Below are 15,391 nucleotides of genomic sequence, written 5' to 3' on the forward strand. Positions count from 1 at the left end.
AGTGCATGTGGGTGCTGCTGCTGTGCTCCTCAGAGGTATCTGAGTTCCCCACAAAACACGTTTATGCTTCCAGATCCTCGTACCAGGCTCCCTCCAGAGCAGAAACTAGAAATCAGGGGGTTAGAAATCCCAAGGGGCTGTTGTTCAGAGCTCATGGCTTCCCATGGCAGGGCTCAGCCTGGTGGGTGCAGAGTGGGGGTCTTTGGGCAGGGGAGAGGCTGCTCCGCCTGCAGGAGGAGCAGTGGTGGAACAGGTTGGCTGTGTTTCACCCCTGCAGGGAGAAGGCTCTGAGATCACACAGGCCAGCTGGATCTTGAATCCAAGATGCTTATTTGGAAGGGGGAGTGAGGGTTTCTCAATTTTGCAGGGCTTGCAGATGAGGGTAGGTTTGCTGCCAAGCAATAGGATGGGTCTTTGCAGGATGGCTCCTTTGTAAGGCAAGCCATTCTCCCAGCCATAGTCGGGGGACAACTGGCTGAGACCCTGAGATTGTGTCACATTGGGAAGGTAATTGGAATTCAGCAGAGCTAGACAAGACTGGGACAGCAGCAGATCGAGGCAGAATTGGGGGTGCTGCCAAAGCCTGTTGAATTTTTTATGGGGTTTTGGGAGGAGCGACTGAGAAATGATATGTCAGAGCAGTAGAGCTTGTGTGAAAAACAGAACTTTGTGATTCAGCTGCGTCTCAGCACTGAGTGATCTCCCTTTACTGCCCAGACTGCCACCACTGGAGCTGGCAGAGCACTTCTGAGAGCCAGCTGGGGGAGATGATCCCACCAAAGACAGACTGCTCTTTTTTTTTCTGGATGAATTTTTTATCTGTGTCTCTGGTTGGGAAGGGGCAGATGTATGAAAACAGACATGAGGGAGAAAAGGATGGTAGGGCCCCCGTAATGTCCATATAAATTGATTGAAGCATTTGAGAAGCCACAAGCACAGAGTGTGCTGAAGGGAGAGAGGGCAGGACTTATTACACGATTTTTTAGGCTCTGAAAAACTGTGAAATCTGGTGAATCCCATTCAGTACAGCTACAGGCCCCAGATTTTATTTTCTGGCATGGAAGGGATGAAGCACAAGGCAACGCTGGTCATGAGGACCAGTTGTGCTCCAGGTGTTGGTGTCAGTCTGAGCTCCAAGTGGCTGGAAACAGTTGCTCAAGGCGCTCGGGTCTGGCTGTCTGAAACTCTCTGGATGTCACAAACCCCTGCACTTTCCCTGCAGTGTCCCAGTGCTGGTGCTCCTGAGTTGGTTACTCAAAAGGCATTTGGTGCTGGGCAGGGCAGGTTTGTGCCAGGGCCTGCAGCCAGAGCCCTGTGCTGGAGATGGCTCAGCAGCAGGGGGAATTTTGGTTTATAAGCAGCTCTAAACCTGTACATTTTCCCCCTAAAACTGAAAGGGGCGGGGGGAAGGAGCTTTTCCCCTGCATCCCTGATGGTGAAGAAGATGCAGACCTTGTCCTTCATAAGCACAGAGCTGAGCCCTGTGGCTCTTCCTGGCTCTCCTCACTCCCAGATGAAGGTGGCCTGTACTGTCCTCCCGCTGAAAGCTGGCTGGGCTGGACTGTTGGCCAGTGTTTGCACCCAGGCCTGGGTGGGGATCTCTTCTCCCTCCCTTCCCAGCAGAAAGAAAAGAAATTTCTTGAGTTCCTTGCTGTCCTGAGGGCCTGGTCGTGCCTGCGGCCGCAGCCCCAGCCCTCAGAAGTGGTCTTTCCATCTTGCTCCTGCACCACCCAAAAGCATCTGCATCCCTGTGGCATTGGGACACAGTGTGGGAGCATTTTCCCTGATGGGATGCTGTCTCTCCTGGCAGATGCAGGGCAGGAAGTGGCTCTACTGGCCAAAGGCATGGTCACTAGTGAGGTTCCCCAAGTCTCAGCTTTGGGACCAGTCTTGTTTAGTACTAGGAAGGCTCTGCAGAGAGATCTGGAGAGGCTGAATCGATGAGCCAAGGCCAGTTGTGTGAGGTTCAACAAAGTGAAGTGCTGGATTCTGCACTTGGATCACAGCAACCCCACACAGTGCTGCAGGCTGGGGGGTAGAGTGGCTGGAAAGCTGCCCAGCAGAAACTGACCTGGGGATCATGAGCCAGCAGTTGCCCAGGTGGCCAAGAAGGCCAGTGGTATCCTGACTTGTATCAGAAGTAGTGTGGCCAGCAGGACCTGGACACTGCTCATCCCCCTGTACTCAGCACTGGTGAGCCTGCACCTCAAATCCCATGTTCAGTTTTTGATCCCTCACTGCAAGAAGAATATTGAGGTGCTGGAGCGAGTCCAGAGAAGGGCAGTGGAGCTGGTGAAGGTGTGGAGCACAGGTTGTATGAGGAGTGGCTGAGGGAGCTGAGGGTGCTTAGCCTGGAGAAAAGGAGGCTCAGGGGAGACCTTATCATCTCTAAAACTGCCTGAAAGGAGGGAGTAGCAAGGTGGGCGTCAACCTCTTCTCCCAGAAAACAAGTGACGAGGACGAGCCTCAGGGTGTGCTAGGGAAGGTTCATGTTGGGCATCAGGAATTTTTTTTTCACTGAAAGGGAGGTTAAGCATTGAAATGGACTGCCCAGGGTGGTTGTGGAGTCACCATCCCTGGAAGTGTTCAAGAAATGACTAGACATGGCCATTAGCGCTAATGGCTTAGTTGACAAGGTAGTGTTCAGTCAAAGGTTGAACTCAATGATCTTGGAGGTGTTTTCCAATCTTAATGATTTTATGATTCTGTGATTCTATCACCAAGACTCATCTTTGTCCTGTGGGGCCAGTAGCATCAGTCATGGCTCGCCTGGCTGCATGCCTGGCGTGCAAACTAGCTTCTTGTCCTGGTATTCATCTTCCTGGTACATTTCCAGCTCCTTTTTTCCTCTTCGGCACATGTTGTGAATGAGTCTTGAGCCGCAGGTCTGGCAGAGGCAGTTTTCCCTGTCTCTTGTTGTCCTTTGCATGGAGGGAGCCTCTGTTTTGAGGGGTACATCACCCATACTGGACACCCAATAAGAGGAAGGCCCCTTCCTCCAGGACTTGCAGGGCAGTTGGTAAAGAGGTGATGTGTTTCCAGCCACTGGCCTCATTTCTCTGCTCTGTAATCTCCCTTATCCTCCTTTTCCTCTCAAAGCAAATATCCATCTCTACTCCAAGGACACTGTCAGCAGTGGCAGCTGGGCCATGGCTTGAAGTTGGGGTCCAAAAACGATAGGTAGAGCCCCAGCCTGTTTCCCCCATTTGTGTGAGAGGCACAGCATGAAGCAACCGCTGTGGCTACAGTGAGCAGGGGGAAGTACAGAGGCCCAGGAAGGTGAATTAGCATCCTCAAGATCCTCCTGAGGGTTGCTTTCTGACAGAGAATAGGTCACCATTTCCTGGCCTCCAGAAATCCTGCTTCTGGCCCCATGCAACACAATGCCTTGTATTTTCTCCTTATTAACGAGTTCTTCCTTTCTGCTGGATGTAAACACGGGAAAAACGCTGTCCCAGGCTGCAGGCACCGGCACAGCCCAGTGGAACAGGGTCTGCTCTGGTACAGGGACTTGCAGAGAATCGAGGTCTGCCGTGTGCGCTGTCCTGGGCTGCTCCAGGGGCCAGGTCCAACCTGGTTCTGCTGAGCAGTTGTGGGTCATGGCTCCGTGGGAGCATCCAGCTGCTATGTGCCAGTTGTGCTGCAGGGATGCCCTGAGCTGGGGTGGGAACAGGAGGTGGGACATGGGTCTAAGCCTGATGGTTTCTTCTCCAGGGAAGGCTCAGAGGCCACGCAGCTTTTCACAGGGTGACGTGGACGAGCAGGAGGCATCTTCACCCACTCCAGCATGAGAACAGGGTGGAGAGCTGCTCTTGCAAGAGGCCCTGTACATCCTGTTCCCCCAAGCTGATTATTTGGCCTTCAGTCCTTTTCTACAAAGCATCAGCTCTCCTGGTGCTCAGGGGTCCCTCAGTGCTGGGCAAGGGGGTCTCTTTAGTGCCTGTTCACTGCATGGCTGCTGCTTCCATCCCTTCCTAGCAAGGGCAGCTATTAATATCTCAGGCTGTTCCCCTCCCCTCTTCCTTCCCCTGTTGAGGATAAACCAGCCTGATCTCTGCACAAGGAGCACCGTGAGAAAAGCCAAAGCCTGGAGCACTGCGTGTGCTCCGGGCTGGCCAGGGGAGGCAAGGCCTCGTGCTCTGGCTGGAGACCTCCCCTTCTGCCTGGTGCTTACTGTAAATGTGTGCAAGATGAAACCCCAACCAGCAAGCATTTCCTTCCTGCCCCTTTAAGTGCATCGGCCTCCTGCGAGTGTTGTGAGGGCTGTGGGGAGTTTGAAAGAGCCTGGGTCTGGTCAGCAGGAGGCCAGCAGCAGGGTGGGAGGGATGCTGCAGGGGTTTTGGGCTGTGGCGGTGCGCGGTGCGCGATCCCGTGATTTGAGATCCTGTTTTGGGGGGCACTAAGATGCTGCGCCCCAGATGTGCACGGTGTCAAGGTTCTGATGTGTTGGCAGGTGGGGTGACACTTTCAGGAGGGATGAAAATAGCTCACTGCGTGGGGTTTTCTCAGAAAACGGTCCAGCTGACGGTGGAGCAGGGCTGGGGAGGGGGAAGCCTGCGTGCGGGAGGCCTGGGGAGGCGAAAGGTTGCGCTCGCCTCCTTGGTCCAGGGCTTTTGGTGCATTAAAATTCAGTCACTGTGACTTCAGGCCCGTCTCCAGCAACGTGCTGGGACATGTGTCTCAATGGGGGCTCTTGATCCCGGTCCCTGGGCTGAGCTGCAGGTGTCTGGAGCCATTCCCGCAACAGGCATCTGCCCTTTGCAGCTTCCTCGCTCCGGTTCCACCTTCCTCCTCCTCCTCCTCACCCTTCCTGCCCCTCATGCTCCAAGCTGCTCCCTCTGTTCTGGCTTTCCGGTGCCTGCAAACAATGTCCTTATTCACTCAGCGGCTGGGATTTGGCGGCGAGGGGAAGGCCTGGGTGCAGAGGAGGAGGAAGGAGAGAGGCAGGGAAGTGAGTGTGCCTGTCCTGGGCCAGCTGTCCAGCTGTGGTTAAAGGTGCACTGTGGGGAGTCTGGCTCTCTGCTCCCCCAGTTTCCTACGAGAACGAGGGCTGTGCACTCCTGTGGTTTGTCCACCTGCCCTGCTGTAGTACCCTCCAAACCCACAGTCGGTTTCAGCAGAGTTTATTGGGAATTAGCGTCCTGCAAGCATCCCGCAGGTCAGTGTGTGGGCGCCCGGTTGCTCTGGCAAGGTGAACGGCCCTGAAGGATGCACAGTGCTTATTAGACATCAGAGAAGCTGCACGGGCTCCATTTGCCCTATGAACACAGTAAGGCTTTTCACTGCTCCAGCTCTTGTTTAAAACCACAGCAGCTCAGCAGGTCATGGGGCACCGCTCTGCCTCTGGTGAAGCTGCCAGGGTCCTTGATTCTGCTGGGAGTTGGGCAGGGGCTGGTGAGCACTGGAACCCCCAGGGAAGGGGGTGCCAGAGGCTCTCCCCTGCCAGCTCTCCCTGGGAGGCATACAAGGGCCCTGACCAGTCTCGGAGAGCACAAAACCTTGGGGCATGTCATGGGATTTTGCTGCCCCGATGCTGGTCCCTGGGCAATGGGCTTCTGGGGGCTGCAAAGGGGGGATGAGGGGAGTGCTGAGCCTCAGGCAGGGCAGGGCCATAATCCACTGTTACTGTGGGCTCAGCAGTGATCACAGGCTTAGCTCTGCCCTTTGGGAGAGGACAGTGTTGAGACCAGCCTAAGTCAAGTCAGGGGAGACATCTTGCCCACAGATTGCTCCCTGCCTGGGAGGTCTTGGGTGGGTGTGAGCTCCTTCCTACACCCCAGTGCCCCGATTTACAGTGGGGCTTTTCCCAGCTGGTTGAGCTGGACCCGTGCATGTAACACATCTGAGGCTCGTGGTGCTGCAGCCATGCAGTGGCTCTTGGATGAGAAGCAAAGATGCCCTGTATCAAATTCTTTATTACTATCTTCCTGTCTTGTGGCTGCAGGCATTTAATGTTGCAGGAGTTCTCTGTTGGGACTGCCCTGTCCCCCAGCAGACGTATCCCCATGCCCTGCCTGGCAGGCTGGATGTGTCCTATGCTGAGGCCTCCACTGGGAGCTGGGGTCGGTGCACAGCCTGTGGGCACTGACCGGGAGGTGCAGTAAGGTGCAGGCAGGGCGAGCGCGGTTTCCCTGGTGGCGGTTTCCTCCCAGCAAGTGCCGTGGATAGCGATGGTCAGCAAGTCAAGCCTTCCCCCAGCACAATCCCACGGGGACCAGCTGTGTGCCTCTGCCCTGCAATGAAACCTTGCAGTGCTTGCTTTTCTTCCTGCAGAAAGGTCCCTCCAAGCAGTGTTTCACTCCCAGTGCGTGACCTTGGTACCCCAAACCCATCTGGCTTGCCACAGTGGCTGCTCAGGAATCGCCCTCCTCTGCCTGCACGGGAGGAGTGCGCCCTTGCTCCCGAAGGGAAGTCAAGGATAACGTCCCCTCCTTTGTCCTTCCACCTTTGGCAGTCCAGCTCCCTTGCAGGATTGATGTCCACAGCATGTTTGCGAGCTCCCTGTATGGCCTCAGCTCTTTTGTACCCGCACTTCACTTTTTGCCATGAGGAGGGGGGACATTATGTTCATCTCCTGCAGAAGAAGCTGGTGTGCATGAGCTAGCCCTGTCTCACTGGGGTCTACCAGGGTCATGGTGGACCAGCCACTTACCCCAGCAACCAATTTATTTATTAATTAATGAGATGAACTCGCTCTCAGCTGGTGTTGGAATAAGAAGCATTTTTAGCATGCGTTTCGCAAACTGGCGACGTGTCTCAGAAAAGACAAACTGGGATCAGAGTCGCTCACAGCCTGGGAAGGGTGCCTGTACAGAGGGAGCCTTGGTTCTCCCAGCATCAAGGTCATGCATGAAATATGAGAAATTACCCCGAGAAATTCTGATCCTGGAGGAGGAGGAGTTCATGACTTCAGAAATGCCAGATTTGGGAGGGGATGGAAGGGGAAGGGATATATTTTCCTTTTCAAAATACCTAAGGAATTCAGCCTGTGCTGCATAGACAATGAGATTTTGCCCCTCGGTGCCAGAGAGGGTAGTTCATACCCTCGTGTCTTATTAAGGTTTTGTTGCTATGGGTGAAAAGCTCTCCCATTCTGCTGCAATCCCAGGCACATACAGTTTTTAAATCACCCTAAAATCAAGAGATTGGCTCGTATATGAGGTTTAAAGAAAGCACTGCACGTCCACATGCATGTCCTCTATTCTCTGTGATTTCTATGGCTTTAGGTTGGATTTTGGTCACTTTTTCCAGCTTTGAGGGGATATTAAATTAACTTATATGTATAAAAAGTTATTTTTACATACGTTTATATGTATATTTGTGATTTCACATAATTGCATGGTTCCTGGAGTGGAGCAGTCTGAGGTTTGTTACAAAACACAAAGGTTGGCAGCTCTGCCACGGCAGCTGCAGGGCGATGGTACGTGCACGTCCGGGGCTGTTTGGTGCCTCCCTCGGGGGTCCCTGACACCAGTGGGGCTGGCAGAGTGGCTTCTGCCTGCCTGGCATTTGCCAGTGATGGGAAACCCTGCTTTCCCTGCGAGAGCATCCTGGCAGCATCGGGGGGAAGGGCAGCGGCTGCCTCGGGTATGTCAGATACCTGATGAGTACGACAGAGTGGGGTGGGGATTTGGCCTCTGTGCCCAGCAAGCTGTCAGCCTCGGGTCCTGTCCTGTGTTTTTTACCCACTCCTGTCCCAGCTGGCAGACAGGGAGGTCAGGCAGAGGACTGGGCTGCTCCTGGGGGCCTGGCTAGACTTGGCCGTCCTCCTGGTGGGCTGGTGTGGGAATGGGTCTGGCTGTCCCTGGTGGAGATGGCGAATCTGTGGCGGGGAGGGAGATGTAGGGAAGGGCTCCATGCAAAGCTCGCTGTGTCCTTTGGCTGCCCAGCGTGGGGCGTGAGCAGCTCGGCCTGCGCTGCACGACCTGCCCAACTCCCACATTCAGCTGGCCTCCTGCAAGCAGGGATGTTGGAAGGCATCTCTTTCTCTGGAGCCCAGGAGCAGGCTTGCTGCCTGCCACTTTTCAGGCCACCTGCGTGGGTCTGCTGTCCACCTGCTCTACAGTTCTGCTCGGTGCTTGACCCAAAACACTGTCCAAGCCCATAGAGAAGCCCCCAGCAGCTCCACACTCAGGCCTGGCTGCTGGCACAGGACCTAGGACACGGTTCCTGCCTGCACCCTTGACTCTCCAAGGTTCAAGCAAGAGGTGTTGAACTCACTCTCCAGAGCTCAGTTCCCACCGTGTTAAAACTGGGAGTGGACTGCAGCCTCCTGATGCTGCAGCAGCACAAATAACAATCATTTTACAATGAAAAGAAGGAGGTTTTTAATATATACATCAAATCTTTCTCCGTGTGGATGCCCTTGGATGCTGCAGGCCCCTGTGTTTCCGTACGCACACGCAGCAGATGTCCCCCCGTGGGCTGGGGATCTGTGTTGCTGTGACTGCCCCTCGGCCCTGTTTCAGTGGATGTGCTGTCTGTGTGTCTGTCTGCATGTGCCTGTGTGGGTGCACATGCGTGGGCCCCGGGAATGCATGTGGAGTGTGCCTGTGAGTGGGAAGCTGGGTTTTTTTAGCTCCTCGTTATTATTAGTGGTAGGAACCCAGTGACAGTAAGGCTGGAGGTGCCTGAGACCTTAAGAAAAACAACAGGAGGGAGGAGGCTTCGCATTCCTGCTCCTGCATTGAGTCGGAGGTGACAGCCTTTCCCTGCAATGCAATTAATCCCGGCAGCGCCTCTGCCACCCTCCCCCTCCCGCCTCGTCCAGGAATTAATTACTTGATTATAAATTCCCGAGTGGCAGTTTATAATAGCAATAATCCCCTCGAAATTCATTCTTGCTGCCGGTTTCTTTCCATCTCGCCCCCATCGTTGAGTCTCTAACGCCGCATCTCTGTGCCAGGCGAAACCCTTCTCCTCGCCCCGCTGGCATCCTGGCTTTTCCCCCAGTAAGCATGAAGGGCGCATATTTGGAGTTGATTTTGAGGGGTGTTTCGGGAAGCCCTGCTCCTGCTCACAGGGATGGAGCCCTTCTCTCGTGGGCAGTGGGTTTCTCCCGGCTGGGAGGCATGCAGGGGGAAGGCGCTCACGCTGGTCGCTGGGGATAAGGTTTTGTCCCAGTTATTCGGTGGATGGCCCAGCCCCAGCCCCAAGGAGTGGGCTGGGGGCTGGCAGTGTGGCGGGGGGAGGCCCCGTTCCTCCTCACTCTGTCCCTCCAGATTACGCTGACGCTGGCTCTGGGGCTTGTCAAGGAGGCAGGGAAGGGAGAAAGGATTTGGTGTGGCATACGGGAGCGCGAGGGAGGTGGTGATGTCTCCCAGGAGCCTGCCAGCGATGGGTGATGGGCCTCAAAATGGTTCTGCCTTAGTGGGGGATGAGCCTCTCTCTGTCCCCCCACAGTCCCCAAGGCTTGGCCCTGGCCCAACCCCACTGACCGGGCTGCAGAAAGTTACCTGAGGTGCTGCCCCCATGCAGGGGACCCAACCCAGCCGATAACGCAGGCCGGCACACGCAGCCCCTCTGCCGTTTCTGCCGTTGGAGGAACCGGGCTTCCAGCTCCACAAGCTACGCGAGCGCCTTCAGCCTGGCAGTGGCATCCTGCTGGGAAAAAGCACCATCCCTCCTGAACCACGTGGGCAGAACCAGTGTGGGCAGCACTGCTGTTCACTGGCACATGTGGCTGCTGGGCTCTGACGATGCTGCTTTCCCCCATCTCTGCAGAAGATGCTGATGAAGCAGCAGGACCGCCTGGAGGAGCGGGAGCAGGACATCGAGGAGCAGCTCTACAAGCTGGAATCGGACAAGCGGCTGGTCGAGGTAACCAGTGCTTCACGCTGCCACGGCCCGTCCTGGGGCCTGTCACCCGAGGGCACAATGGGGACAAGCTCCTGGGACACAGGGGCCAGGTGGGCACGGAGGGAGGTGGACATGCAGGAGCAGCTGGATAGGCTTCCTGCCTCCATTTCTGTGTTGTCAGTCATCATTTTGGGAGGCAAAATGTGTTTGGAGCTGCTCTGCAGCCTCACGGGTTCTAGGTTGAGTTGGGAGGTGAGGAACAAGGTTGTCCTTAAATATCAGGTGGCCCATCCTGTCCTCAGCTCAGCACAGCTTCTCTGAGGAAGGGAGTGCTTGTGGTCCCTAAAGCCCCTTGGCCTTCCAGAGCACAATGGGAAAGAACATGAAGTGTCTCTCCAGCCTGGGGTGGGGCTGGGGATGAGGATGAAGATGGGAAAGGGTATAGAGATGGAGAGGGATGGGATTTTTCAAGGGAACACACTTCCATTGGTGGTGCAGCAGGTTGTTCCTTGGCATGGGGTCTCTGGAGCTGATCCCCACAAGTACGTCCAGGAATCTGCTGAACCAATCAAACCTTCACAGCGTCCCTGTTCTGGCACATAGAAGTCCCACGTGGTGGTTGACAGCAGGGGTTGAGCAGTCTGGGTGTTGCAGGAGAGCAGAGCTGGGGCGCAGCTTTCAGGTTGCATTCTCCACTGTTGAGAAAGGACCCAGGTGTCCTGGGACATCATGGAAGAGGTCGAAGGGCACAGAGGGCCTGACCCTACTCCTCCCCCCAGGAGAAGGTGAGCCAGCTGAAGGATGAGGTGCGCCTGCAGTACGAGAAGATGCACCAGATCTTGGATGAGGACTTGCGGAAGACCATGGAGATCCTGGACAAGGCCCAGGCCAAGTTCTGCAACGAGAATGCAGCCCAGGTTCTGCACCTCAATGAGCGCATGCAGGAGGCCAAGAAGCTCCTCAGCTCTGTGCAGGTCATGTTCGACAAAACTGAGGACATCAACTTCATGAAGGTAAGACAGGCTGCCCATGACAGGGTGGGACGGACACTGTGGAGAGGTTTAGTTGTGGGGGAAGAATTGAGTAGGTGTGGGGTGTGGTGGGGAGCAGGATGGGGACATTAGCAGGGCTGGCTGATGCCTCCAGAGTGCTCAGCAGTGGAAGAAGTCAAGGAGAGGTGGGGCAATCGATGTGCTGGCCTCAAATGAGGAGGTGCCACAGCTGGAGATGGGGCTGGAGCAGCCCATTCAGGGGAGAGGGGGCTCAGTGCCCATGGTCAGACTGTCCCATCCTGGGGTGCCATGGAAGCTGACACTGAAAGGGGACATGGCCGCCATGTCAGGGATTGGCCTTACTGACCAGAGCTTCTCCTTCCACTTCTAGAACACCAAGTCTGTGAAAATCTTAATGGACAGGTAAGCACAGCGGGACAGACATGTTTGGGGGAAAGGGTGTATTCATGTCCCCAGGGGGGGGCAGCAGCACAATATCCAGAGGAAGACCAGGGCCAGGGATGCTACAGGGTTTGGGGGAAGCATGTGCCGTGCTCAGCTTCCTCCTCTCTCTGGGAGGATGAAAAAATCCCCTCATGCAACCACTGAATCAGGTCCTTCCCACGGACTAGGGGAAACTCGGTGTTGTGCTTGTGAAAGAGCAGAGGATGGGACCAGCCAGGTTGGGGTGCAGGGCTCTGTCTGGGCAGAGACAGGGCACAGGGTTAAAACCAGCACTAGCAGAGCGGAGGTGAGCTGGGATGGCCATGCAGTGGGGACATGGACTGCAGGAGGTGTGCCCTGGTAGGGGACATGCAAGCTAAACTGGACAGGGAAGGTCCTGCCTGCCAGAGACAGCCAGCTCACTTCTGTCCTCTACCCTAGGGAGGGGGTTTGGCTCCAGGAGGGTGTGGGGGGAGGAGCTGTCCCTTGCTTGAGTCTACCTCTGCAACGAGAATGCAGCCCAGTAACTCACGCCACTCTGCCTGCCATCCCCAACAGGACTCAGAACTGTACAGGTGGCAGCCTGCCCCCACCCAAAATTGGCCACCTCAACTCCAAGCTCTTCCTGAACGAGATCGCCAAGAAGGAGAAACAGCTGAGGAAGTTGCTGGAAGGTAGGTGAAACCTGAGGGATGCAGGGCCATGGGACCTCACTACCTCCTGTATCCATAGCAGGCTGCCCTGCAGATCCCAGTACAAAAGGGTGGGGCAAGCTCTTTCGGGCAGGGACCCCTTGAAGCCCCTCTGCAGTCATCAGGGGCATGGAAAGTCACAAAGCCAGTTCCTGACTGTCCCCAGGGCATTTTCCTTGTCTTGTGAAATGGCTGTGTTCTGGGGTTACACAGAAGCCTGAATTACAGAGCTTTTGGGGGCTCGGCCATTGCCAGGAAGTGTCAGTGGAAAGAGGGGGGTCAGCATGTGGGCAGGGACAGTCAGGGGTTGGCATGGTCCCACAGCCCCCAGCTAATGCCTGGGAGCAGACCACGTCCTGTGGAGGCTTCCCAGTCCCCTCCTTGGGGGATTCGTGTTTATTCCCCGGGCTGTCCCACTCTGCTCCTGTTAGGGTCTGTGTTCATCGGCTGTTTGCAGAGCAGTGCCTGGGACTGCTGGCAAGGGCCCAGAACTGACTCTGCAAATCCACCTGCACGGGGCCGTGTGCGTGGTTTGCCACCGGTGGGGCGGGCTGGGGGACCCTCTGCACACGTGGGGCTGGCACGTGGGTCTCGGGGCTGCGCTGCAGCTTCGGGTCAGCAAGCGGAGCACCGTGGAGCCACGCCATGCCGTGCTTAATGCGACCCCCCCCCCTCCTGTTCCCCTCCGCAGGTCCTTTGAGCACCCCCGTCCCCTTCCTGCAGAGCATCCCCATGTACCCCTGCACCGTCAGCAACTCCGGCGCGGAGAAGCGCAAGCACTCCACCGCCTTTCCCGAGGGCAGCTTCCTCGAGCCATCGTCCGGGACTGTGGCGAGCCAGTACATGAGCCAGGGCGCTTCGGCTGGCGAGGGGCAGTCCGCACAAGCCATGGTGCCTTGTAGCTCCACGCAGCACATAGTTGGACTTCCTAGCGGCCCGCAGCCGGTGCACTCGGGCTCCGTCTTCAACCCATCTCACTACCCCAACACCACGTCATCTCAGCAGTCCGTGCTCTCCCAGTACGGCGGGCGCAAAATCCTCGTCTGCTCCGTGGATAACTGTTACTGTTCCTCGGTGTCCAACCACGGCGGGCACCAGCCCTACCCGCGGTCGGGGCACTTCCCCTGGACAGTCTCGTCGCAGGAGTACTCGCACCCGCTGCCGCCCGCCCCCGCCGTCCCCCAGTCGCTCCCGGGACTTGCCGTGAGGGAATGGATTGATGCATCCCAGCAGCACGGGCGGCAGGATTTCTATAGGGTCTACGGCCAGCCGTCGGCCAAACACTACGTCACCAGTTAACCGTCGCACTCTCCGGAGAGTCCCGCTCGATGACGTGTTCAGAGAGAAAAGTCTGGTTTGGTTTGGCTTTTCTTTTTTTTTTTTTTCCACCCCCGCCCCAACTCTGAAATCAAACCCGATTTTTTCCCTGCCTCACGCCCCTCCAGGATTTTGGGGAGGGTTGTTCTGTCGTATCTCTTTTCTTTTTTTTTTTTTTTTTTTTTTAATCCTTTCAAAATGAAATTTTTTTTTTTCATTTTAATGCCTTTTTTTAATTTAATTTTGGAAGTCCTTCCTGCCCCTCGCTGGGTAGACACGAGGGAGAAATTACCGAGAAGAAATTGATGGGGATTTCAGTCGGACATTTGGGTCTGTGCGTTGTGCTCTTCCTTGCTCCTCTCTGCCTTTGGAAAACTTCAGAAGGGACAATGGCACCTTCTCTCTTTCTATTTCTCCGAGTTTATTTCTTCTGGTTTGGTTCAGTTTTGCCCCTTTCCCCACCCCTTTCCCCACCCCTTTCTTTCCCTTTTTAAAAAGAAAAAAAAAGAAAAAATCTATCATTGATTCAGTATGAAATGATACTTGTAGATTTTGGGTTTGTTACTTTTTTTTTTTTTAAAGGCTGATTTTTTTTTTTTTTTTTTTTTGTGTTACAAGGCCACTTCTCATGCATATTGGCATTTTTTTCCTTCTTTCAGAGATTTGTAAATACACAATGGCAGGAAATTTAATGCACAAAACAAAAAAAAAAAAAAAAAGGGAAAAGAAACTTTACAAAAAACCACAAATAAATAAATAAAAAAAAAAAATCTGTTCTAGTTTTCAGGAGGGGAAGCGTGACCGAAACGCACTCCCCTCCTGCATATCGCTGATGCAACTTCCTGTAACAAGCACTTTGTATAAAAAAAAAGTGGACTTCCTGCTATAAGGCACAGGTATTTATTCTGTAACCGATTTTAGACACACACACACACACACACACACACACACACGCAAAATATTCAAATAAATGTGATCACTTAGTGCAAACGCCTCGCTCTGCTGCAGCTCTTCCCCCGGGAACGCCAGCTCCAACCTGCTTTCGGAAGGAAGCGCTCCCCAGTCCCGCAGGGGCCGGCCGATGGCGGGGGGTTTCTGGAGGGGCTCTTTGGGGGGAGCAGCTCGGCGGTGGGGCGGCAGCGGGTCCCAGGTGTGGAGGGGGTCCCCACCAGCCCCATCCCGTGTCCCAGCCCCGTGGGAAGGTGCGCTGGCGATGCGGCTCTGCACCAGCTCCCTCCCAGGCGGTGAGGATGTGAGTCAGGCACGGAGCTGGCCGGGCCGCATCCTGCCCGTGGGCTCCAGAACAATCGCCATTGTGGGATGGGGACTGGGTCGGGGACTGCAGCTTTCCTGGCTCTGCCAGCGTCCACCATTCTGGCCATGCTGCTGCCCCGGCACACAGCCATTGAGCCTTCATCCCCACCAAAGCCCCACTGCCCCCTGGGGCTTTGTGGGTGCTGGCAGCACCCCGGGCTGGTTTGGGGACCCTCTGTGCTCAGCCGAGGCTGGGAAGGGCGAGGAGGAGCCCTTCGTCCAGGACGTGCAGTGGGGCCGTGGGCCGGCCTGGCTGGGGCTGTGCAGGGGCGATCTTTGTCTGGGGAAAATGAGGCTGACTTCATAAAGCAGAGCAGTGTCCTAGAGGCAGGAGGGGTTTTCCAATGCTCTCTTTGGGCTCAGCTTGCTTTATTTTTTTCTTGATTGCAACACACCCCCTGGTTTAGTTCCGGTTTGGATTCCCCCTGTGCTGCTTTAGTGGGAACTGGGGAGAAAGTCTCAGTGAGCTGAAACGGGAACAGTGGGTTCAAGGCGGGGGGACCCTCTCACTAACTCCCCCCATTCCATTCCAACAGAGGTGGCTGCACAACCCTGGACAGCTTCCCAGGCAGTGCTGGGTTGGGGAGCCAGCAGCTCCTGCCGTGAGTGTTCTTGTACACGCAGGCTGCAGAGCTCGGCAGCTCAGCCCTGCTGTCCTGCTGCGTTCTTCCCAACCCTCTCCTGCTCAGGCTCTTCAGGAAGCCCCCAGTCCACTGGGATATTTGGGGGTTTGCTTCTCAGTCAAAAGCAAAGCCCTGCAGGGTGGCTCCACAGGGATCCCATGATCTCTCCCCTCCATATTAATAAGGCTGGCTCTTGGGGGGTGAAGAAGAG

At 55.5% G+C, this 15,391-nt stretch overlaps 1 protein-coding gene across 2 annotated transcripts in view; it reads left to right on the plus strand.

The window, feature by feature from the left end:
- TRIM8 (tripartite motif containing 8) overlaps window positions 1-14,233 on the plus strand; it is a 29,945-nt gene extending 15,712 nt beyond the window's left edge. For both annotated transcript variants that reach the window (XM_040072090.2, XM_058421659.1), the window contains 5 exons: window positions 9,724-9,819; window positions 10,578-10,811; window positions 11,182-11,213; window positions 11,793-11,908; window positions 12,618-14,233. In XM_040072090.2, the coding sequence (XP_039928024.1) occupies window positions 9,724-9,819; window positions 10,578-10,811; window positions 11,182-11,213; window positions 11,793-11,908; window positions 12,618-13,225 (1,086 nt within the window). In that variant the 3' untranslated portion in view covers window positions 13,226-14,233. The remainder of the gene's footprint in view (window positions 1-9,723; window positions 9,820-10,577; window positions 10,812-11,181; window positions 11,214-11,792; window positions 11,909-12,617) is intronic.
- Window positions 14,234-15,391: the final 1,158 nt, after the last annotated feature.

The sequence above is a fragment of the Hirundo rustica genome, chromosome 8, assembly GCF_015227805.2.
Source record: "Hirundo rustica isolate bHirRus1 chromosome 8, bHirRus1.pri.v3, whole genome shotgun sequence".
NCBI lineage: Eukaryota > Metazoa > Chordata > Aves > Passeriformes > Hirundinidae > Hirundo > Hirundo rustica.